The sequence below is a fragment of the Muscardinus avellanarius genome (genome assembly GCF_963383645.1).
Source record: "Muscardinus avellanarius genome assembly, chromosome: 5".
Taxonomy (NCBI): Eukaryota; Metazoa; Chordata; class Mammalia; order Rodentia; family Gliridae; genus Muscardinus; species Muscardinus avellanarius.
In genome coordinates, this window is record NC_137790.1 from 134,222,126 (window position 1) to 134,246,536 (window position 24,411).

At 35.5% G+C, this 24,411-nt stretch overlaps 1 protein-coding gene and 1 pseudogene across 2 annotated transcripts in view; both read left to right on the top strand.

Annotated features, from left to right (window-relative positions):
* STAG1 (STAG1 cohesin complex component) overlaps positions 1-24,411 on the top strand; it is a gene marked incomplete at both ends in the record, with an annotated part of 279,463 nt that overhangs the window by 98,083 nt on the left and 156,969 nt on the right. The window contains 2 exons of the mRNA XM_080695497.1: positions 2,018-2,094; positions 8,817-9,021. Of these exons, the coding sequence (XP_080551623.1) occupies positions 2,018-2,094; positions 8,817-9,021 (282 nt within the window). The remainder of the gene's footprint in view (positions 1-2,017; positions 2,095-8,816; positions 9,022-24,411) is intronic.
* LOC308263138 (eukaryotic translation initiation factor 3 subunit E-like) lies at positions 12,196-23,021 on the top strand (annotated as a pseudogene). Its single transcript has 3 exons — positions 12,196-12,276; positions 15,322-15,416; positions 21,979-23,021. The product of its transcript is annotated as a eukaryotic translation initiation factor 3 subunit E-like (transcript).

Consider the following 24,411-nt stretch of genomic DNA (forward strand, 5'->3'; position numbering starts at 1 on the left):
GTATAAGGCTCCTGGGTTCCATCCCCAGTATCACAAACAAACAAACAAGTAATGCATCATATTTACAGTTTTATAGATTAGAAATATTAAGTTAAATTTATTGTGCCAGCCAGGTAAGATGATGCACACTTGTAATGCTAGTACTTGGGAGGCTGAGACAGGTGGATCACGGGTTTGTGGCCAGCCTCAGCAACTTAGAACTTGTTTTTAAATAAAGAATAAAAAATAGGGCTTGGGGTGTAGCTTGTAGCTAGAATGTCCTTGCGTTCAACTCCTAGTACCACCAAAAGTAAAAAAATATATAATGTATGTATGTAGTATGTATTATGCCAATGTAGGATCTTATGGTTTTTTTTTTTTTTTCTCTTTTAACAGTACTAGTGATTAATCCTGGGGTTGTCTACCATTGAAGTACATCCCTAGCCCATTTAAAAAAAAATTTCTACTTTGAGGCAGGGCTTCACTAAATTGCTAAGGCTAGTGATCTTCCTGTCTCAGCCTTCCAAGTGAGATTATAGGCATGTGTTTTTGTTGTGATTCCAAATGAAGACCACACTTAATGATTTTTAGTGACTATTCTATTGACCTTTCCTCTATGAATATAGTACATTTCAAAGGCTCTTACTTTCCTAAATGTGATTTGAATTGAACATGTTAATTACTGTCAAAAAGTGTGTCATAGGCCATAATTATTTTTTACTGATTCATTAAGACAACTTCTTGTAATTTTCTTTTAACTTGAATGCTAACATTTATACAAGTGAATCTCAATTTTACTTTGCTTTAGATCCAGATTTTTCTACCTGATGTTGATTTTGAAGTTTATTTGGTGTTTAAAATTTATTTTTATTGTCGGGCGTGGAGGCGCACCCTTGTAATCCCCGCGCTTGGGAGGCGGAGACAGGAGGATTGTGCTGGTTCGGAGCCAGCCTCGCTGGCTTAAGAGACCCTGTTTCCACATAAAGAAGTTAAAAAATAGTTCTGGGAGTGTAGCCCGTGGGAGTGTATCCCAGAGGTAGAAGGGTTTCCAGGAACCCCAGTACCACCTAAATAAATAAATAAATAAATAAATAAATAAATAAACATCAAATAAAATTAATACAAAAGATTGAGATGGGAAAAGCTTAATTTTATCTTTGATGATGATTTTGTAGAAAATTTTTTTATTTAAAGAAAACATATTTAGCTGAAGTATGTTTTATCAAAGGACATTTTGTTTTAATTTACTAAAGAATATTCTGATGGTAAAAAATATCAAGGTGGATGTTGTGGTACACATTTGTAATCCCAGTCTTGGGAGGCTGAGACAGGAGGATCGCAGGTTCACTGCTACGCTTGGCTACTTAGGCCCTGTTTCAGAATAAGAAATAAAGTAGAGCTTGGGGTATAGCTCAGAGGTAAAACACGCCTGTATTCAATCCTTAGTACCATAAGAAAAGCAGGAGAGATTATCAGAAATAGCTATATAAACTATATAAGATACATAGATATTATTTAAGACTAAGGCAGGTTTCTGTTTAAATCAAATAATTATTTAAATCAGTCTTAGTACTTTTCTTAGAATATAAACTGATAGCCGGGCATGGTGGCACATGCTTGTAATCCCAGGATTTGGGATGCTGAAACAGGAGGATCGCAGGTTCACAGACAACCTCAGCTACTCAGTGACACCCTTTGCAACTCGGTGAGACCCTGTCTCAAAATAAAGAATAAAAAATAGGGCTTGGGTTGTAGCTCAGAGGTAGAGTGCCCCCAGTACTGGGGGGGGGGGAGAATATAAATTGAATGTTTTTTTTTTCTAATATCCTTCTGTATTCTTACCTAATTCATGAAATATTCAATCTTCTACGAAAATGTCTAAAGAACTTTGAAGTTCGTACATAAGAAGTTTCTTTAGATGGTTAAAGAGTTTTAGGAGTAGAGATACTCAAAAAGTTTTATATAATTTTTCAGTGATTAGATCAAATTTTATGTTTAACATGAGGTAAAGATTAACTGTAAATCTGTTGTTTCACAGGTACTGTGAGAATAGAGATGTTTCGAAATATGCAGAATGCAGAAATCATCAGAAAAATGACTGAAGAATTTGATGAGGTATAACATTCCAATATTTATGTAAATTGCCTACTTACAGTTTTAAATGTTGTTTTGATTTGGTGTTTAATAGTAGATGATACGTTAGTTTTTATTTCATAGAAAATTCCTGCTACTTATTCCAAAATTAGTAGTCTTTGGACTACTATCTTGTCTGAAGGTAGCATTGAGAAATAATAATTGATAAGGATAGGAAAATTTATGGTATGTGTAAAAGAGTTGGTTCTTGACATTTATTCTTGAAGACACTCAAATTCCCAAATATTTAAATGTATCTCCAACACTTCTGTGGAATGTTAGTCCCGTTAAATGCTATGGAGGAAAAAACATTTAGTAGTCAAAGAAATCTCAGCAGGGTTGCATATTCTACCTGACTTAGAGATTAGCAAAGCGTATTTTCTTTCTTAAGGTACATGGAAATTCTAATAGAGGAAAATCTGCTTACCTTTAGCCCAGAATTTCCAAAAATTATCTGATATGGAGTGCCCCACTCTCTCAGATTACATCCCACGTGTGTGTACATCTAAAACTTAAACTTCTCTGTAGGACTTTCTACTTAGGAGTATTCCAATTTGCATTTAGGATATATCTTTCTTTGCTTTGTCTTCATAATCACTTTTGTTAAATATTGTCTCAAGCAGTTTTACACATATTATAAATGCTGAAACATGTTTAACAGTGTTACTTCTATATTTATATTGAACTGAATTCATTTAGTTCACCACCAGTTCCATCCTTAAGATTCGCCTTTTGCTTTATCTAAGATTTCTATTTTTTCATAAATGTTCTTCTTTCTTGAATGGTAAAGATTTGCTGTTTCTCAATATTTGCTTTTGGGGATACACTGAGTCTTTCAAAAATTACTAATTTTTAGTTAATTCAAATAAAAATTCAGATGCATGGTGGAACAAATACCAAACACAATGGAGTATATTAATTTTTCTCATCTGACACCTTCTATCAACTCAAACCAAAAATATTTTATGTGTTTCTTTACAAATACATTCTTTTAGTGGCTTTCAGAGTATTTTAGTCACATTCAGTGGGAGGTAGGGGACAGCTATGTTCACAGTTTATTTTCTTAATTTTTCCCAAAGGATTTTGAAATGAGAAAGGATATTTCCCCCCGATTTATTTGGTGGCAAAACCTGGCCTCATATTACATGAGACTGTGAATGTTCTCTGTGTAATAGTGTGTTATAATTCTATAACAGATACCCAAGAATTTCAACTTACAAAGAAAAAAGATTTGTTTTGGCTTATAGTAGTGAGGCAGCACATCATGGCAGTATTTCATAGCTTTACTGCCCATCTCATGGCTAGGGAGCAAAAGGAAGAGGAAGAGACCCACAATTTTTTGAAGGCTTGCTTCTAATGACACGAGACTCCTACTAGCCCCACTTCTTAAAGGTTCCACAACCTCTCATTACTGCCTCTGTGTGAAACAAGCCACTAACACATGAGCCCTTAAAGTACGTTCCACATCCAAAAGGTAGTATATATATATATCAGTATTCATGATTACAGAGGCCTCCCACAGATTCTGTTCAGATTGTGATAGAATATAAAGCATATTTGTGCTATATTACCTTGTTCTTTTTGTGTGTGTGTGTGGTGTGGGGAATTAAACCCAGGGGCATTCCCAAGAATAAAAAATAGGGCTGGGGGTGTAGCTCAGAGGTCGAATGCCCCTGGGTTCCATCCCCAGACCCGCAAAAAAAAAAAAAAAAATATATATATATATATATATATATATAATCTGTGTGTATATATCTTTCTATTTTTATCTTTTATAAAGACATTATAAGCTGTAAATTTATTGACATATATAACATACAGTGAGTGCATGAACCATTGAGTGCTGTTTCCACAGCTCAACCACTTAACTCTTGAACTCTTACTTTTCCCCGTCAGATACCTGAAATACCATTTGTTAAATAAAATAATCTGAAACATAGAACCAAAGAGGGAATTACTAGCAGTAATACCTTGACAAATTTAGTAGATAAGGCCGGGCGTGGTGGCGCATGCTTGTAATCCCCGCACTTGGGAGGCAGAGACAGGTGGATCGCACAGGTTAGAAGCCAGCCACGTGTGCTGGCTTCAGAGACCCTGTTTCCAAATTTATAAAAAGTATAAAAATAGGTCTGGGAGTATATCCCGGAGGTAGAAGGGCTTCCAGGAACCCCAGTATCACCAAAAAAAAAAAAAAAAAAAAAAAGAATTTTCTTCTTGGGCTCCATGTTGATCATTTTAATTATGCTGGCATGTGGAGGAATAATCTTTGATCTTGTCTATTTGACGTTGAGGTTCTGAAAGTCTCCTGTTCGTAAATGTTCAGCTCATTTGCCAAGTTTGGAATACTTTCTGATAGTAGTTTTCCCTGAGGAGGATTTTTATTTCAGGCCTTCCTTGACTTATCATTTGATCATTTCATGTTATATAAGTTTTCTTGAATACTGTGATCATGGTCTTTACTATGCTACTGACTGTGTTCAAAATTAAATGCATTATCTCTTAAGATTCACTCTTTGTCTTCCATGTGATTTAGTCTATTGGTGATTCTTTGTATTTAAATTTTAAACTGATTTATCTTGCATTTCATTTAAGATTTCTGTTTGGTTTCACTCGGGGTTTCAGTTGTTTTAATGAGTTTTATTATTTTTTGGTTCATTTTGAGTTATTTCCTTAGATCTTTTATATCATTTATCAACCTAATAATCAAACTTTTATATTCTCCCTTTGTTGTTTTCTATCCCTCTACTTAAATTTCATTGTTAAGTATTTGTGCTTATTTTTTTTTCTTGGCCTGTTTTTTTATATTCTCAGGGTAATTCTTTGAATTATACCTCTTTTTGTAGAATATTTCCCTTTCTATTTCCTATTTGGGGTGTAGGTTATCTGTAAATTTTCTGCCTCGTCAAATTGTAATGCTTCCCCATATTTCAGTATCTCATAATAAAGGGGGAAAATAAGTAAAACAATAATAGTAGTAAACAATGTACATTTTAAAAATATATACCAGGTAGCCAGATGTGTGGAACACACCTGTCAGGTGGCTATTATGCCTTTTAGTTGTGCTGATATCACATAAAACAAGGGTGTTTTGTCAGCAGTTAGCAATAGCAACTATAAACATTCATAAACTACCTTTAGGATCAAAGACTGGATATTCTTAAGAACATCTGCAGTTCTACTAAGGATAACAACATGAATTGTAGGGGCAGGGTTATATCAACATCTTCTAAAAGATGGTGACAATATGGCGTATTTAATGGAACATGAAGTAGGAAGACAAAAGAAAGTTTTAATTATTCAAAAGGACAAAAGACAGAAATCAGTTGAGATATAGCAAGTATGGGCCATAAAGAAGGAAAGAAAAAAGAGAAATAGGTAAACACAGCAGAATAAAGAACAAGGAACCAAAGCCAAGAAAATATGGGCATTGGGGGGAAAAGAAAGGATAGTAGGAATAATGAGTGATACAGAGACAGACAAGCACAAAACCAACAGACCACTAGCATAACCGCGAATCCTCCAATGAGCCAAAGAAGAACAATAAAAAAGAATGACTATAATGAAGATAGGAAATAATCAGAGACTTGATATTAAAAACAAACCTCAAAATCCAATATGAAACAAATCTATATTTAAAGAAAAGGAAGTATTAATGGTGAAGAGAAACTAGAATGTGTGTGTGTGTGTGTGTGTGTGTGTGTGTGTGTGTGTGTGTGTGTGTGTAAATGAGTCAGGCAGTATGTACAAGAACAGAAGAGGGGAAAAAATGGAAAGGAAACTACTTAATCAAAAATGACATAGTTGTTTCCATCGAGCTGGACAAATCTGTGTATAATGGTAGATATTTCTTCTCAGTCTGTCCTTATGTCTTCTTACCTTGTGGCCCCCTTTTGGCCCACCTGTCCTGATTTCCAGCTCATCTCAGCTGGGTTTGAGAGCCACCATATTAGATGGAATTGAGCTACACTTTTCTTTGCAGACTCCTGTACCACTAATTAAAACTTACATTGTCTTTGTACCAGTAATACTCATAATAAGGCAGTTGCACTCAGAGTTGCTGGTAGGTGGTTTTCATGTTCTTATGGCATTATTTCATTTGCTCTCCTGCATTACCACCATAGTTTGTGGTATTTAGCCATCTTAGTTTGTTCTCAGCCCAGACATTGAGAAATATGTAAATGTTTTTACCTTCTAGCTCCTCACATAATCTTTGTATGGCTCAGTTGAGACTGGTGTGTGTGTGTGTGTGTGTGTGTGTGTGTGTGTGTGTGTGTGTGTGTGTGTGTGTGTTGCTGGATTGAATCCAGGGACATTCTACCTCTGAGCTACACTCCCAGCCCTATTTTTATTTCATTTTAAAATAGGGTCTCACTAAGTTGTTGAGAGTCTTAAGTTGCTGAGGCTGTGATTCTCCTGTCTCAGTCTCTCAATTACAGGGATTACAAACATGTGCATAGCTTGGTATTGTCTTCTTTATAGAAAGCCCTGTTGGGGCCAGGGAGCCTTTCCTTTGTATGCACTCTGGGCTGTGGAGCTAGTGGAAAGTGTAACCTTCTTCTAAGTGTAATCTTCCTCTACCATCTATTTTTTTTGGGGGGGTGGTATTGGGGTTCCCGGAAGCCCTTCTACCTCCAGGCTACACTCCCAGACCTTTTTTATATTTTTGAAACAGGGTCTCTTACACCAGGGCGGCTGGCTTCGAACCTGCATGATCCTCCTGTCTCCGCTTCCCAAGCGCGGGGATTACAAGCGTGCGCCGCCACCATGCCCAGCTACCATCTATTTTTGTGGGTGTATGACACCTATTCTTAGGAGATAGACTAATCTAGCATTCCAAAACAAAAGAATTGTGCCTCCTATGGAGTGTTATGAATAAACTCACCCAGTCAACCAAAGCAAATCTGAAGAGTGCGTTTCGGCTGTTAGTCATTTAAATTAGTAATTTGTTTTCTTTCTTATTTAGATGCTTAGCACAGTGTTCCCATTTTCTCCATCATTGTTGCTAGTATCTTGAACTCTCTGCTCCACCTCTCCTTTTGCTTTTTTATCTGCTGGAGTAGTCGGTCTCTTTGCTCCTTCTTTACCTTCACTTTGTGACTATTCCCTAGAATGGCTTAGAATATAGTTGTCCTTATTTCCCTTGCCCACTTGCATCTTCAAGGAATGGACAGTTGTTTCTAAGTACTGTATACACTTATAAAACTCTAGTCATCATATCAGTTCATTCTATATGTGTGTCCAAATACTTAAAGTATAAATTCTTTGAAAGAGAAGGATTTTTTTTTTTTGGTGGTACTGGGGATGGAACCCAGGGGCCTTCTACCTCTGGGCTACACTCCCAGACCTATTTTATATTTTATTTGGAAACGGGGTCTCTTAAGCCAGCTGAGGCTGGCTTCGAACCTGTGCGATCCTCCTGTCTCAGCTTCCCAAGCACGGGGATTACAAGCATGCGCCACCACGCCCAGCAAAAGAGAAGGATTTTTGTATGCTAAGACCTGGTATATTGCTGGAAGCAAATTTGTTATTCAATAAATGCATTACTAGGTAGATGTTGAGTAGATAGTTTCTGCCCTCCAAACAAGTGTTCATGAATCACTGATTTTAAGCAGTAGTAGTACATCAGTCCTTTCTTATTGTGGAGGATATGCTCCCAAGACCACAGTGGAGGCCTAAAGTACCAACTTTCTATATGTAGGTACTCTTTGACTTAAGACCTGCCCGTGTCCTGATAAAACCCATCATTAGCTGAAAATTATGACACACACAATACCTAACCGTCCAGACAGCATAGTGTAGCACCATAGTACACTACATTGTATTAACTCTTGACTGTCTAATTAGGATGCTCTGTTCCTAACACAACATGGAAAGACTATCATAGTACATCTCTTTATTCTGGGAAAGTAGCAGAATTGTACTTTCGAGGTACACCCCTAGACCTTTTAATGTTTTATTTTGAAATGGGATCTCAGTAAGTTACTGAAGATAGCTCTGAACCTGCAATGCTCCTTTCTCAGCCTCCTAAGTACTGCGATTACAGGCACGTATTTCCTCACCCAGTCCTATGTCTTATTTCATAGTAGTTATTATTATTATTATTATTATTATTAGTCTTTAAATTTGTTTATTCATAAATTCTTTGTTCAAAACATCATCATAAGACTTCCTTTGCTGGGCATGGTGGCACATACTTGTAATTCCTGTGCTTGAGAGGCGGAGACAGTAGGATCACGCAGGTTCGAAGCCAGGCTCAGCTACTTAGTGAGGCTCTTAGCAACTTAGTGAGACCCTGTTTCCAAATAAAATATAAAATAGGTCTGGGAGTATAGCCTGGAGGTAGAGAGCATCTGGGTTCCACCCCCAGTACCACCACCAAAAAAAAAAAAGGACTTCCCAGACCAGAAAAAGCCGGTGTGGTGCGTATGTTTGTAATCCCAGCATTCGAGAGGCTGAGGCAGGAGGATCATGGTTCGTGGCCAGCCTCAGCTACTTAGTGAGACCCTTTGTAACTCAGTGAGACCCTGTTTCTAAATTTAAAAAAAAGAAAAAGATAAATCAGTATACCTATAAAAGTAATCTTCTATTTGTACCCAAATGTACTTTAAAATAAAAAGGGTACCACAATATAGGTGGAAGAAGGAAAAGCCTTTTATCAATCTGCTGTTATGGCATATTTAATATGGTATTTTTATGTTTTTTAGGACAGTGGTGATTATCCCCTTACCATGCCCGGACCTCAGTGGAAAAAGTTTCGTTCGAGCTTTTGTGAATTTATTGGAGTCCTGATTCGACAATGCCAGTATAGCATAATTTATGATGAGTATATGATGGACACAGTAATCTCCCTTTTGACTGGTTTGTCAGACTCCCAGGTCAGAGCTTTTAGGCATACAAGTACCCTTGCTGGTAAGTAGCTGACAGCTTCTTTCTTTTTCACTTAGTTTGTTGAGTAAATTTTATTCTATTAAACTTTGTTTATATAAAATGTTAGTTTAAATTGGTAACTTTTATCCTTGAAAATAACACTTCCAAATTCACTTCCATGATTTTTTTGTTATCTATTAAGGCAGAGTATATGCCTATTTACCTAATTGGTATTTAATAGCCTTAAAAGTTGAAATTTTCTGACCAATGTCAATATATGTCTTTTGAATGTTTTTTGTCCTGCATCTTTACTATACAATTAAAGATATTTTAAAAGGTCACTATGCAATAGTTTATAGGTAAGCAAAAGTAATGATAGTTGAAATTCCAAATTCACACTACTTTTTCCTCCTTTTGATTACATTGCTTTTTTATATTTAAGTAGGTAAATATTTGTTTATATATCTGAAACAATTCTCAGTAGTAAGGTAACAGACTTTCGTTGTATTACTAGTGCTTTAAAACTTTTAACATGTCTAGGCTCTGTCTCTAAAATTAGTTCATTCAGGTGAGCTATAGATGATCTTAGAACTGACAGATGGCAGTTTTCACTTTGCTTTCTTCATTTTAGAATTATCTTGACAATTTGTCAACCAAGTATATTTATTTTCCCTTGTTTTTCCATAACAAGGTATTTTTGTTAATTTGGCAGTTATTCTATTTTTCCTTTATTACTTTAATTGAGATTACCTAAAATATGCTTTTCCATTTCTGATATAAAGCATGCAGATGTATGCACACATGTATACATAAACATATTTACTCCTAACTTACATCTTTTTTGTTTTTAGTAGCAGTAATATTTTATCTATTCATCCTAATTTTTACCATGACAAAACCACATTTGTGTTCATTAATTGCATTTCATCTTGCATTTAAATTTCAGTAGCTCACTAATTTATTTATTATGTTGGTTCTCAAACTTTAACACATATTAGAATAACATAGTGACCTGAAGAAACTGATCTTTGGGTCTCATTCCCATACAAGTTTCTGGTGATATTGATCCTACTTTAGAACTACACATTACAAACAACTGACTTAATATTTTGTCGTTTTCTGGCTTCCTGTTTTTTAGACTAATATGATAATATGATCTGGAGTCATCCAAAATGTTTTCCATTCTTTTATTCAGTTTTATTTATTATTTTAATATGTAGTTGATGTATACTATTGTTGATCATTCTTAGTTGCATTTCTGTACCAGAGAAACATGAAACACACGGGTTATTTTCTTTTGTTTGTGATCTTTTCCTAATTTGAAAGAGAGTGATATATTTTACTGAGTTTTATCTATCTTTATGAAAAGTAAAATAAAAATATAATTTACTATTGAAAAGCTTCCCATACAGAACATATAGTAAACAGTTTATTTTGTGTTTTAAGAATAACTTTTTAGGAAGAGAAAAATTGTTGTACTTAGTTATATATTTAAAAAATACTAGAGAAATAATTGTTTATTATTTAAAAAGTTGTTTGATACTACACATCATTTTCTAATTTTCTGACCTTTAGTGTCTTCTACATTTGGTCTTTTCTTTTTTCTTTTTTTTATATCTTCTATTTCATTTTATTTTCTTCTTTCTGTGTACAGTAATGCCTATTTACTTGGTTATCAGATGCATTAAAATAAATTATTTAAAATAAACTCAAGTTTAACATAAGGTAGAAATTGCTTCTGAGTGGCCAAAGTTGCTGACTTAAGAATTAATGAACTTGCTTTCATACTGAAGTTATTTTCTAGAAGAAAACGCAGCAAATTAATGTAGGGTTAACTTTAGATACTGTCATGCTGAGATTATTTTGAAATGCTAATTTGTAACTAAAAGGGGGTCAAAGTTTATTTACAAATCTGAACATTCAGAGCAACCCAGGGCTTCCATAGGGGCAAAGTACCACTTTTTAATTTAGAAACTTGTGTGCATTCTGTATAAAACATTTAAATATGTGCCACATACTTTGTTTAGGAGTGGAACAGAAAGAGTACTTATAGAGGTTTGCAGAATATTTTGACTCTTAAAACATAGTTTTGCCAGGCGTGGTGGCGCACGCTTGTAATCCCAGCATTTGGTAGGCTGAGACTGGAAGATCTTGGTTTGCGGACAGCCTCAGCTACTTAGTGAGGCTCTCGGCAACTAAAGAGACCCTGTTTCAAAATAAAGAATAAAAAATTGGGCAGGGGGTATAGCTTGGAGGTCAAATGCCCCTGGGTGCCATCTCCAGACCCTCAGAAAACAAAACAAAACAAAAAAAACAACATATTTATGGGACTGACAATGTAGTTCTTATATCTCATGCTTACCATGCATAGAGCCCTGAGTTTAAGCCCAACTACAAAAACAAAAGAGAAAAATACTGTCAAAATTTGCTCACCATTACACTCTTCATTTTTTGTGTCCTTGAACACCATGTAAATGATGTATTTCTGTATTTTAACTGCCTTTATTATGATGATCCATTTTAGTTCTCATTTCCATTGCCCTTTTTTTTACTGACATTTTATTTTCTCTATATTTCTTTGGTTATCTATGTCTGCTAATTTTATATATGTTTAAATGTTTTTTATCTTAGCTTTTCACATATTTTTTTTTAGTTGAGTAGTTTTCTTTTCTCTAGTTCTGTTTTCGCTTAAAAATGCTTGATGAGTGCCATTTTGTTCTCACCTAACCTCTTTTTATGTCGTCAGGTAGGCTATTTGCCTTTGATATTATTATTCAAAATCATATATTGAAAAATGAAATGTGATTAGTTATGTTTATATTTTTTTAAAGTTTAGAACATGTTTTTCAGCCATTCTAAGTTTATTTCAGATTTTTAGTGTGATTCCCATGTATTTGTTTACACCAGTTGTTCCAAAACTCAGTTGAATAAAATTTAAGACATCGGTCACCCCCGTTTTTAAACAAAAGCATAGAGGGCTTATTGAGAACTTAATTCTGCTTTCAAACATAACTGTCCATCTTTTTAAGAATTTTTTTCTCGTTCTCATCTTTGCCCTTTGTTTTTGTTTTTCTATGGTATGTATGTGAGGAATAGATTAAAAGATAATCATTTTTATTCACTTTGCAGGACAAGTCTTGGGGACTAGATAAAATGGGCAGGAACATTTAATCCTCTGCTTCAAAGACTATGTGCATGGACAGTTACAAGGCAGTTATGGCCAGATATGATTATCGGCTTTGGAATAAAATGCTCCTTGAAATTGCTTATATCTTAGCTGAGAAGAGAGACGATCAGGTTAGTTATTTTGTAGGGTACAGATGTGATGAGTTCCATAGCTTCATAAGTCACCAGAGTGGTATTTTCAGTAGTACTTTAACTGTTTTCCAAATACCCTACTTTCTTGTTATAAATTAACTAATGCGCCCCTATTGTCAGTGTTTCTGCATTGCATTTAATTGTATATTTTTACTACATTTTTCTTAAAAATTTTTAGCATTCTGCAGTTCTTTGGGTATGATTATTCCATAGATTATAAAAATAAGATTTTATTTTTTAAATGGAGGTAAACTCTTCTTGAAATGCCTTTTATCATTAAGTTGAAATGACTTTTAGCAATTAGTTTGTCATAATTTCCTGATTCTCTTATTTTAAAATTTAAAACATATTGTTCTATTTATTTGACCCATTTAACTAAAAAGCCACAGATAACTGTAACATACAGTTTTTATTGACTCTTACTTTTCAGAATTAAATGCCATTATTTTCGTTTTAAACATCAGTCTCAATTGTTTATGGATTAATTTATAAAATTTTTATCATAATATGCCAACAAATTTATGCTCTGAGGCTGACATTTTTCCAAATTTAATGAAATTTTCATATCTTATAAGAATATATTCTCTTTTTTAATGAAAAAATAGAACTCTTATTGATTTACCACTTTGTTGTTCAGTATTATGAAGATAATGGTTCTTTTCAGGAATCTTATTTAGAATTACAGTTACCTTCTTTTTAGGCATTTGCTTTTAAAATGTATGCCAATACTGTACAGGATGTTGACTTCAAATTTTTGTTAGATGGATATTTTTAGGGAGATTAATGTTGATTTAATTTCTTTAACTCACCTATATAATTTTTATCATGTTTAAATATATTACTGTTGGCTTCCTCTCACTTTTAAGGTGAAAGTACTTATTTGAATAAAAGAGAATTAAGAATTTAAAATTTGACCAAGCATGGTGAGCAAGCTTGTAATCCCAGTACTTGGGAGGCTGAGAAAGAAGGATCAGAGGTTTGCAGCCAGCCTCAGCTACTTAAGACACACCTCAACTTAGTATGACCTTATTTCAAAATGAAGAAAAAAATGGGGTTCGGGGTATAGCTCAGAGGTAGAATGCCCCTGGGTTCAACGAACCCCAAAACTACAAAAAAATTAAAATTTATATAAATAATAATATTGTGATTTCCAGGCATGGTGGCACATGCCTATAATCTTAGCACTCAAGGGTTGAGATGGGAGGATTGCAGGTTTGAGGCCAGCCTCAAGAATTTAGGGAGATCCTGTTTGAAAATAAAGAGGTCTAGGGCTATACCTTGAAAGTGAATGCTCCTGTATCCAATCCCCTGTATGATAAATAATAATAATGCTAATAATAATAATAATGATATGGTGATTGATTTTGTTCTAACTTTTTCTTATATTAATTTGAGAAAAATTAGAAAATGTGATCAAGATCATCACATCACCTAAGGGCAGTCTTAAATAGTGGTTAACAATTAATCACTCCCAAGATTCAAAAACCTAAGCTTTTCTTTATACTTTCTTGTTTATTTAGTTATGTTTGATTATTGATTAACTTTTCTTTCTTTCTTTCTTTCTTTCTTTCTTTCTTTCTTTCTTTCTTTCTTTCTTTCTTTCTTTTTTTTTTTTGCGGAACTGGTAGTGGAACACAGGGGCATTCTATTTCCGAGCTACACCCAGCCCTATTTTTTTATTCTTTATTTTGAAACAGGGTCTCACTGAGTTGCAAAGGGCCTTACTAAGTAGCAGAGGCTGTCTATGAATTGTAATCCTCCTGTCTCAACTTCCCAAATGGTGGGATTACAAGTGTGCGCCAACACGCTTGGCTTGATTAACATTTCTTACAAAGTCAGAATCTCTAGACTTTTTCTCCGAAGAGAAATGGCATATGTGAAATTGCTTTATTTATTAATTATAAGGTTAAGTTAATTTGTTTTGGCCCAGAAAATTCATATTCCCTCTCTTAGGCTTTCAGTTGCTGAAACAGTATGTTAATGGTTGATAGAGTTGGGTCAGGAGTCATGCTTTTTGAATTCACACTGCTCTCTGAATTTTACTGAGCAAACTATACACGTTCTTAACTTATAAGGCTCATTTTCTTCAAAGTGAGAGCAGTGATTATAGTTACCTCTCATTAAAAGACTTGAATTGAGCTTTGAATGATGCCTGGAATTAGTAACGGCAAGCGCTAATGGCGGTTGCCAGTGTTCATGTTTTTACTCAGAATGTATTGAGTACCTACTCTATTTTACTCATAATAAATATGGCAAATGAAGTAATCAGAAATAAACAAGTAAATAAACTTTAAAACTGCTCTTAGGAAAAACTAAATGCCTGCGTTATCATTTTACTTCTCTTTGGACTCCTAGAATCCATATTCCATTTACTAAAGTATTTTACAGTTTTAACCAGACATTTTATCATTTTTATGGTTAGGACTTGAAAACTTTAGGACAGTCTGTTATCAGAGAATAGAAAATAGTTTATAAAGAATCAATTTTCCTTTTTGTCTTTGCATTTTACTTTTATATTTATTTTTTTAAGTTCTAGAAGTCTTGCCTTTTTGTTATTTTGTGCTTTTATTCTATTATTTTTCTTTATCACTTTTGTCTTTCTCACACATGCTCCAGGTATAAAATCTTTATTTAGTTATTTTTCAAAGCCTACTCAGTAAGGCCCAATATCAGCCGAAGCTGCTAATGCTGCCAGATCATTTAATTGTACCTATAAAATAATGTGTTACTTTAAAATCATAATTGCCTTTTCTAGTCTGTAAGTATAATCTAGAGTAGTCTTAAATTTAATTACTTACGTGCTTACTTACTATTGTGCAGTACTGGGACCCTAGGGGCATTCTACCTCCAAGCTATACCCCCAGCTCTAGTTTTTTAATTTTTAATCAGGGTCTCAGTAAGTTGAGGAGGGCCTCACAAAGTACCACAGTCCTTCTATCTCAGCCTCCCAAGTAATGGGATTACAAATGTGCACCATCACACATTTTTAAAAAATTTTTTAAATCTCTTTACTTTGACTTTCAGATACTTTATACAGCTATCATTTTCTTAGATGTCTTTTGCTTTCATCAGTCTGAAAATTGGCTTCTTGTGGGAGTGCCAGCTTTTGAAAAGAAACTGTGTGTGCGTGCGTGTTAATTTTTTTTTTTTTAATGCTCTAGAGATTAAACCCAGGAGCATTCTGCCTCTGAACACCCCCAGTCCTGTTTTATTTTTTAGTTTGGAACAGAATCTCACTACTTTTAGAGGGCCTTGCTTATGTTGCCAAGCTGACCTTGAACCTGCAATCCTCCTGTCTCAGCCACCGAAGTACTAGAATTACAGGTGTTCGCGACCATGCCTGGCTAGAAACCAAGATTTAACTATCACTACACAAAAATTATGTATCTTGTACTTGGTGACTTTGAAGGATCTACTTCATGTACATGCCTCACTTTCCTCATCTGTATAGTATTGATAGTAATAACCCAATCTCATTGTATTATTTTAATTCTAAAATGAAATAATTCACATTAAATATATATTTAACATAGGTTTTAAGAATCCTACCTTGCTAGGAGTGGTTGGTGCATGTCTGTAAATCCAGTATGTGGGAAGCTGAGACAGGACGATCAAAGGTTTAAGGCCAACATCAGCAACTTAGCAAGATTCTCAGCAACCTAATGAGACCCTGTTTCAAAACTAAAACTTCGAAAAGCAATGGGGTTGTACCACAGAGGTAGAATGCCTCTGGGTTCAATTCCTAGTACCACAAAAGAAAGGAAAAATAAAAGAATCTTATCTTCTTTTATAAAATTTAGTTTTCCTTCAGTTTATATGACTTTCCTGCTATTGTTTGGATCCTTTATCTTTCTTTCCCTCTGCCATCTTTTGTTTTCTTAATTTATGCCCTGCCTTTGGTGTGGCATATTTTTCAATAAATTCTTGGAAAGCCGGGCATGGTGGCACATACTTGTAATCCCAACATTTGGAAGGATCGGGATTCACAGACAGACTTAGGCCCTTTTTGCAAGTCACTGAGACCCTGTTTCAAAATAAAGAATAAACAATAGGACTGGGCGTATGTCTCGGAAGTAGAATACCCCTGGGTTCCATCCCCAGTATCACAAAACATAAATTAATTAATCGATTCATTAATTCTTGGAAAATGATAAATTATTTTCAGAACTTGTTTCTAGCTTTCATTGTTTCTGGTCAGAAGCTCAGTTTTATTTACCCTTCTGATCCTGTTCTTGTCCTTGGAAGCTTTCATCTTTTTCTTTGTTCTTGCTCTTCTAAAATTTATCTTGTTGCTATACCTTGGTGTGTATATTTTTTCCCATTCATTTTGTTGGGCATGCTTTCTTGAACACCTTAGATTTTCTTGGACACCTTAGGTTAGATTCTTAATCTCTTGAGTTAATCCCAAATTTATTATTTTTTTCTATTTTTAATTTCTTAATCTTTTTATTTCTCTTGTATTTTTTCAGTTTTATTAAACTTAATCTTGCCTGTCATATTAAGTTTCTAAAAGTTCTTTCTCATTCTTTCTTTCTTTCTTATTTATTTATTTATTTATTTATTTATTTATTGTAATGGAGATAGAACCCAGGGGCGTTCTACCTCTGAGCTACACCCCCAGCCATTTTTTTATTCTTTATTTTGAAACAGGGTCTCACTGAGTTGCAAAGGGCCTCACTAAGGCTGTCCACTCACCATGATCCTCCTGTCTCAGTCTCCCAAATGCTGGGATTACAAGCGTGCGCTACCATGCCTGGCTCCAAGTCATTCTTTTTATAACATTCTCTGTATTATATATGTAATACCTTCTCATATATCTTTGGTTTTGTTAATGATTTCTTTGACACATTTTTCTATTTTTCTGCTCCCAGCCTTAATCTCCTTCTTTTTCTTCTTTTTTTCCCCCTTTTCTTTTGTGGTACTAGGGATGGAACCTAAGGACATTATACCTCTGAACTACACCCCCAGCCCTGTTTTGTAGTCTTTTTTTTTATTTTTTTAAATTTATTTATTTATTTATTTATTTATTTATTTACAGATTTGGGGGTGGAACCCAGGGGTATTTGACCTCTAAGATATACCCCCTGCCCTATTTTATTTTTTATTCTTTATTTTGAAACCAGGTCTCACTGAGTTACAGAAAGCCTCACTAAGTAGCTGAGGCTATCCGCAAACTGTGATTCTCTGGTCTCCGCCTCCCAAATGCTGGGATTACAAGTGTGTGCTCCCACGCCTAGCTAGTCTTTTTATTTTTGAAACAGGGTCTCACTGAGTTGCAAAGAGCCTCGCTAAGTCTCTGAGTTTGACCACTAACCAAATGCTGGGATTACAAGCCTGTACCACCACACCTGGCCTTTTTCCCTTCTGATTAACTACTTCTTTCACTGTCTTTCATATTAGAAACTTTACCTAAAATCTGTTTCTTGGCTCTCTAGGTATAGTTGAGAATGAGACACTAAAAAGCTAGTGGCCAGGTCAGCGTAGTGGTGCATGCTTGTAATTCCAGCATTCGGGAGGCTGACACCCTGTTTCAGAAATGAAAAGACTGAAAAATAGCACTGGGGCTGTAGCTCGGAGGTACATTGCCCCTGGGTTTCATCCCTGGTACCGAATAATTAAATAAATAAAAAGCTAGTGGCCAAAGGGGCATGGGGGGGGTGTGCACACAGGCATGCATGCACACACGTGAACATACATTCAGCTGACCTCAAAAAGCTGTGGATTTGGATTCCAGGTTGAAGAGCCTCATTATAGTGTAGTCCTGTGGTCAAAGACTCTTTTTGTTGTAGATCCTCAAATGTGATTTCCCCCTTCTTTTTGTGGTACTGGGGATCTAACATGGGGGTGTACTATCTCTGAATTACATCCCCAGCCCTATTTTCTTTTTTGAGACAGGGTCTCACTGAGTTGCAGAGGACCTCACAAAGTTGCTGAGTTTGGTCAAGAACCTGTAATCCTCCTGTCTCAGCCTCCCAAGTACTGGAGTCATAAGCATGCACCACCACCCTCAGCTTCAAATGTTGCTGGTTTTTTTTTTTTTTTTCTTTGAAAGAGTTCATCTTTGCAGAAGTATGTATAATTTCTTTCTGACATTTTGAAGTTGGATAGGATAAAGCACTCAGGGCATTCTGCTCATCATATAAAAATGTATATATGAATGTGAATTCTGTGTGTGTGTGTGTGTGTGTGTGTGTGTGTGTGTGTGTGTGTGTATACGTACACACTTGTACATACATTATGACCCAAATCTTTGGTTTGTTTTTTTTAAAGGAATAAATGTCTAGACTTCAAGATGAGTATGTGGGGAGCCGGACATGTTGGCACATGCACGTAATCTCTATATGTGGGAGGCTGATACAGGAGGATCCCAGCCAGCCTCAGCTATTTATTGAGGCCCTCTGCAACTTAGACCATTTCAAAAGAATGAATAAAAAAGTAGGTCTGGGAGTGTAAGTCTAAGGTAGAATGCCCCTGGATTCAGTCCTTAGTACTAAAGTGGGGGAAGGGAGAAGATAAGTGTGTTGTAGAAGAATTGCCTAGATTTAGGGTTTTGCAGTCTTAATAGTTTATATACTGTGATGTCAAACAATATCTCCATCTTCTATTGAGTAGATATGGGTTTTTTTGTTCTACAGAACAAAATAGATAAAGTTATGATGGTTTTTCTACCACTTTGCTTGATTTAAATGCTCTCTGCTCATCCTCCTGCTGTCCATGTTTATATGTTCATCTTTTTTGGTTTGACACTGCAAGTATTTTCTGGATTTGTCGGATATCAAACGTCTTAGCCAGGCATAGTTGGCACATGCCTGTGATCCTAGTACTTGGAAGTCCTAGTACTGAAACAGGAGCAGCTTAGTAAGGTTCTCTACAACTTAGTAGAGCCTATTTCAAAATTAAAAATTAAAAAGGACTGGGGATGTAGTTCAGCATAGAATGCCCCAGGGTTCAATCTTTAGTACCTAAAAATGGATAAGAAGAAAAAGATGAACATTCTTAACCCATTGCTATTTTGCTTGGTATTTCAAGAGAAAAAAGATGAGAGAAAATAGAGATTGTGTGTGTGTGTGTGTGTGTGTGTGTGTGTGTGTGTGTGTGTGTATGTGTGTGTGCGTGTGTGTGTGTATGTGTGTGTGTGTTGGGAATTGAACTCGGGCATTCTACCTCTGAGCAACACCTTCAGCTTTTTTAAAATTTGTTTTGTAATGGATTCACAAAGTTGCTGAAAGTCTTAGCCTGCATCAGCATGCCCAGCTTAGTTAAATTTTTGTCATTTAGAAATGATCAGGTTTGCCATAAGGTCCCTTTTAACATAAGCTTTAGAGTTATTTAAAAACAAATATAATCACCCCTGTTTTAAAAATGGAATTTGTCCCATTATCAAACAGTTTTTTAGACAGTGGGTATGGTGGCCAGTGCCTGTAGACTTGGCTTACTAGACTGAAGCAAAAGATCACATAAGCTTTCAAGGTCATGACCAGGTTGGGCAACCTAGTGAGATCCCATCAAAAAAAAAGAATTTTTTTTGTTTAGAGCATAGAATGGAAATAGCTGTCAAAAGTTTAGTCATCATCACTGAACGTAATTTAGTTTCTTACATTTTAGTTTTATTTTTAAGGAGACAGAAATGGAAATTGTTGGATATTGATTAAAAGTATCAATATGTACAATATTACCCACTGCTTGTGCTTGGTTCCTCTGTGTTTTTTTCATCCTTTTTTTAATAGTCACATTCTTCCTCATACTCTCAAATTCCTTTCCTCTGTCTTCTCTGTCATACTCCCTAAGAAAACTCTGTATCACCACATGTTCCATACTTAACACCAGAGCAGATAAAAGTGGCAGGGGGGAAATGCTGGATCATGGCTAGGCTTTATATTTTTCTCTCAGTGCACCTTTAAAATGCTGTCTAGTAATCCTTACAGTGTTCTACTTTAAGGTTTCCTCACCTCCTCATAAGATTGTGCCATACCTTCTCAGACCTGCAAAATCTCCTATATACTGTCTTCACACTTAGCTGATTATGTTGTTCTTTAATGGCGATAATTGGAAGAGAATCATTCAAAGGCTAATATCTCACCACTACTCTACCTATGTACACTCTGCTTTTTCTCTTTTTACTGTGCCCTCTGAGGCCAATCCCCATTCTTGTGTAGTGAATCCAGTTTCTGTTCATCTAGTTAGGAATTTTGCTCATCATATGTTTTATCTCACTCTTCTGCCTTCAATTTCCTCCCCTTGTATTAGATAATTCTTATCATTATACCAATATACTATTGTAGCTCCTGTGTTTAGAAATGCTTTGTGTTGGGTTAAGTTCCCCAGAGAAACAGAAAGAATCATAGATGTACTTACATCACATACATATATTTCAGTGAATTAGTTCAACACAAGCAGGATAACTAGCAAATTTGAAATCTGTAGGCTGAGCAGACCAGCAAGCTGAAAACTCAGTCGGGAATTATGCATCCTTTAGTCTGACATTTGCAAGACAATAGCTCGGTATTTTATGCAACAGTATGCAGAAATTTATTCTCTGAAAAAATTGTTTTTATTAAGACTGCTAATTGAGTGAGACATACTAATTAGGTAACTAATTGAGGCCTACTTGTAATCTCTTTTAGTTAAAGTCAACTGATTTTAAATGTTAACCATATCTGCAAAACACCTTTAAGGTAACATCTAGATTAGTGTTTGATCAGATACCTAGCCAGGACAGCCTATCCAGGTCTTGACACATAAGACTAATAATCACAACTCCCTTCTTTCCTCATGCCACTGTAGCTGCAGTCCCATTTCTCTCCCAATCTTCTTTGTAGGAAATCTCAAGCTATTTATATTTACTGTCTCCACTTAGTCTCCTGTTAGCTCTCTTTAAGTCTACTTTAGTCAGGTTTCTATCTCTACCTTTTGCCTCTATTATTTTCAGCTCAGCAATTATCTCCTTATTGCCTAAATCAGCAGGCAGCTCCCAGTTGTCAGCTTTCTTTCTCTGGAAAGACGCTATTTCATCCTTCTTGGAGCACTTGTTTTCTGGAAACAAATATTGTCCTTATTGTTTTAAGCTAAGCTGTAAATATTGAATCATCTTGATACTCATTCTGTAAAGCTGTTTTCAGTTTTTATTCACTAAGTGAAAAGAGTTAGGAATTAGTTTCTATTAGTCAACTTTTTGTCACTGTTACAAAATAACTGAGAAAATAAATATCAAAGAGGAAAGGTGTATTTCCAATCAGTTGGTCCTGGGTTTGGGGGCCTGTGGTAAGGCACCTCATGGCATGCAAAACTGCTCACCTCACAGAGCTTGGGAGCATGGGAGAGAGCCCTGTAGGGCAGGGTCCAGAGACAACAGTACTCCATCCATCTAAGTTTCCACCACCTGGAGGTCGGCCTTCAAAACTTTAGCCTTTGAGGACATTGAATATCCATACCAGATCAGTTTTATGTTTACTTATTTTTATGAGAAAATAATGATTATAAGAAGTAATACCATCAGTTCCATGATTTGAAACTTGAAATAAAAAGTATTTTATACACAGTCTCCCTTTTCTTTGGCAAGATGGTGGAGTACAACATGACTGCTTTCATCGTTCATTTTTTTGCATCTATCTTTTCTGTCTAGTCTTTCCTGGAGTTTCTCTCCATAAAAGAGCTATATAATGAAAAATAATTATTAAAAAGGAAATTGGGTCTTTGCTGTGGATGTTTACAAAACCTTTATTCTGATGATATTCCTCATGCTTTGAGAGATCAAAGAACTGCAGTTGCCCAACTTAACAACTTTAGCCTGAAACAGAACCATTTGGAAAGATGTTGGAAGATCTAGAAATCACATGGCAAATGCAGTCAGCCTTGAATGGCAGGGTGCTGTTTGACTACTGGCAGACAAGCTTGAGTTTAGACAGGGATATTTAGATGGACTCAAAATTTAGATGTATGCAAAATTCCAATATGAATATAGGAATTGTTCAGGAGCAAGAGAAAATCTTGACTTTTTTAGAGCGTTGGTGCCAGCAACAGATAAAAATGCTTTCAATTCAACTCCGGGGAAAACTGGCTTATGGAATCTTAATGCCGAATTGGGTTACAGCCCCTTCCATGGCTAAAAGAGACCATAGACAGTAATTGGGTGAGTTCTCTACTCCAGTCTCTTCAGTAGCTAACATGGCTCATTCAGTGGCCTCTGATGTCTTTAACCACCTCAGAGTTCACAATACTATTGAACTTTTTCTTTACCTGACTCAGTGTATCCACATATTCTTCACTCTTTGTCCACTGCAGTCAAAACAGAGACATTGGAAAATGCCAGCAGATGCTAATGGATCTAGTGAAAATTATTCAACAGGATTCTTACAAAAACACCCAATTACTGAAATTATTAAATGCTTGTATGTTAACATTGACTTTTATAGGGCTCAGAAAAAGTGAGGGAATGTGAATCAGTGCTTGTGAGTGACTTCCTGATAGCTTGTCTTGAAGATTTCATTGAAAATGCCCATATCTTCATATTTGAGACTTTCTATCATATCCACCAGTGTATCAGCATTAATATGTTGGCCCTTAGATTGAATATGTCTCCAGAAGAAGCTGAATGGTGGATTGTGAATTTTAGTGGAAATACAAGACTGGATTCCAAGATTGATTCTAAGTTAGGTCATGTGATTATGGGTAACAATGCAGTCTTGCCCTCTCAGCAAGTGAATAAAAAGACAAAAATCTTTTAGAAGCCAGCGTGGTGGTGCATGCTTGTAATCCCACAACTTGAGAGGCTGAGACAGGAGGATTGCAGGGGCTCAGCCAACCTCAGCTACTTAGTGATGCCCTCTGCAACTTAGACCCTCTTTCAAAATAAAGAATAAAAAAATACAGCTGGAAATGTAGCTTGAAGGCAGACTGCTCCTGGGTTAAATCCCCAGCACCACAAAAAACAAACAAACAAAAAAAAAAAAAAACAGATACTGGCCATGAATATTGAAAAGAAACCTAATCAGAATAGTAGGTCAAAGGCTCCTACCTGGCCAACCAAGATTCTGGCTTCTACCAAAGAACTGTAAAGAATAGATGGAAAAAAGAAAGATGAAATAATAAAAACTTCACCTAAGGGGCAATATACATTTTATAAACAGTTAATATATTTGGTATACATTTTGGAGAACATTAATAAAATTTGACTGTGAAAAAATAAAAAATGAAATGTTTTATGATGAAATCTTGCTCTTCTGTCACTGTCCATCACATCAAATTCTCTTGTCTATAGACAACTAAAACTGCCAAACATATGAGAGTATGTCTTTGCAAAGACCTTTATTATGTATTTATTTTGTGGCACTGGGGAATGAACTCAAAAGCACTCTTCCTCTGAGCTACACTCCAGCACTGTTTTATTTTAATGTCAAAAATTTATTGATCTTCCTTTGATTTGGCCAAATCTGCATTATTAATAGATAGGTAAGCCAAACATAGTGGTACACGCTTATCATCCAGTACTTGAGAGACTGAGACAAGAGGATCGCAGGTTTGAGGACAGTCTCACCAAGTGAGACTCATCAACCTAGCAAAACAATGTTCAAAATAAAATAAGTCAGGGCTGGGAGTGTATCTCAGAAGTAGAATGCCCTGGGTTCAGTCCCCAGTGCCACACACACAAATACATATACATGCTAAAAAGACAGGTAATAAAATTTGACCTTATATTGAATCTGACAAGGCATAGTGTCTAGAGTATTTTATAAGAAATCAACTATTGGGAAACTATTATCTACAGATGAGGTCCATAGTGTGCAGTGCATAAAAAAACTAGAGAAAATATAACTAACTCACTTGGGTGAACTTTTTTTTTTCTCTCAAGGAAAAAAGGTGGTAAGAAGGGGCAGGAATTCAAAGGCATATGTAGAATGGATTCTCCATTTCAAAACAATTATAAAAATATTTAAATTGTGGAACTAGGGCACCTGTGAGGAAAAGAACACCTTAACCAGAGTAGGCTCACTGCATAATTTTTTAGTAATATGTACAGTTTTCAAGTAATGCAGTGGGCTTAAAGAATTTCTTTTTTTTTCTTTCTTTCTTTTTTTTTTTTTTTTGTGGTACTGGGGATGGAACCCAGGGGCTTTC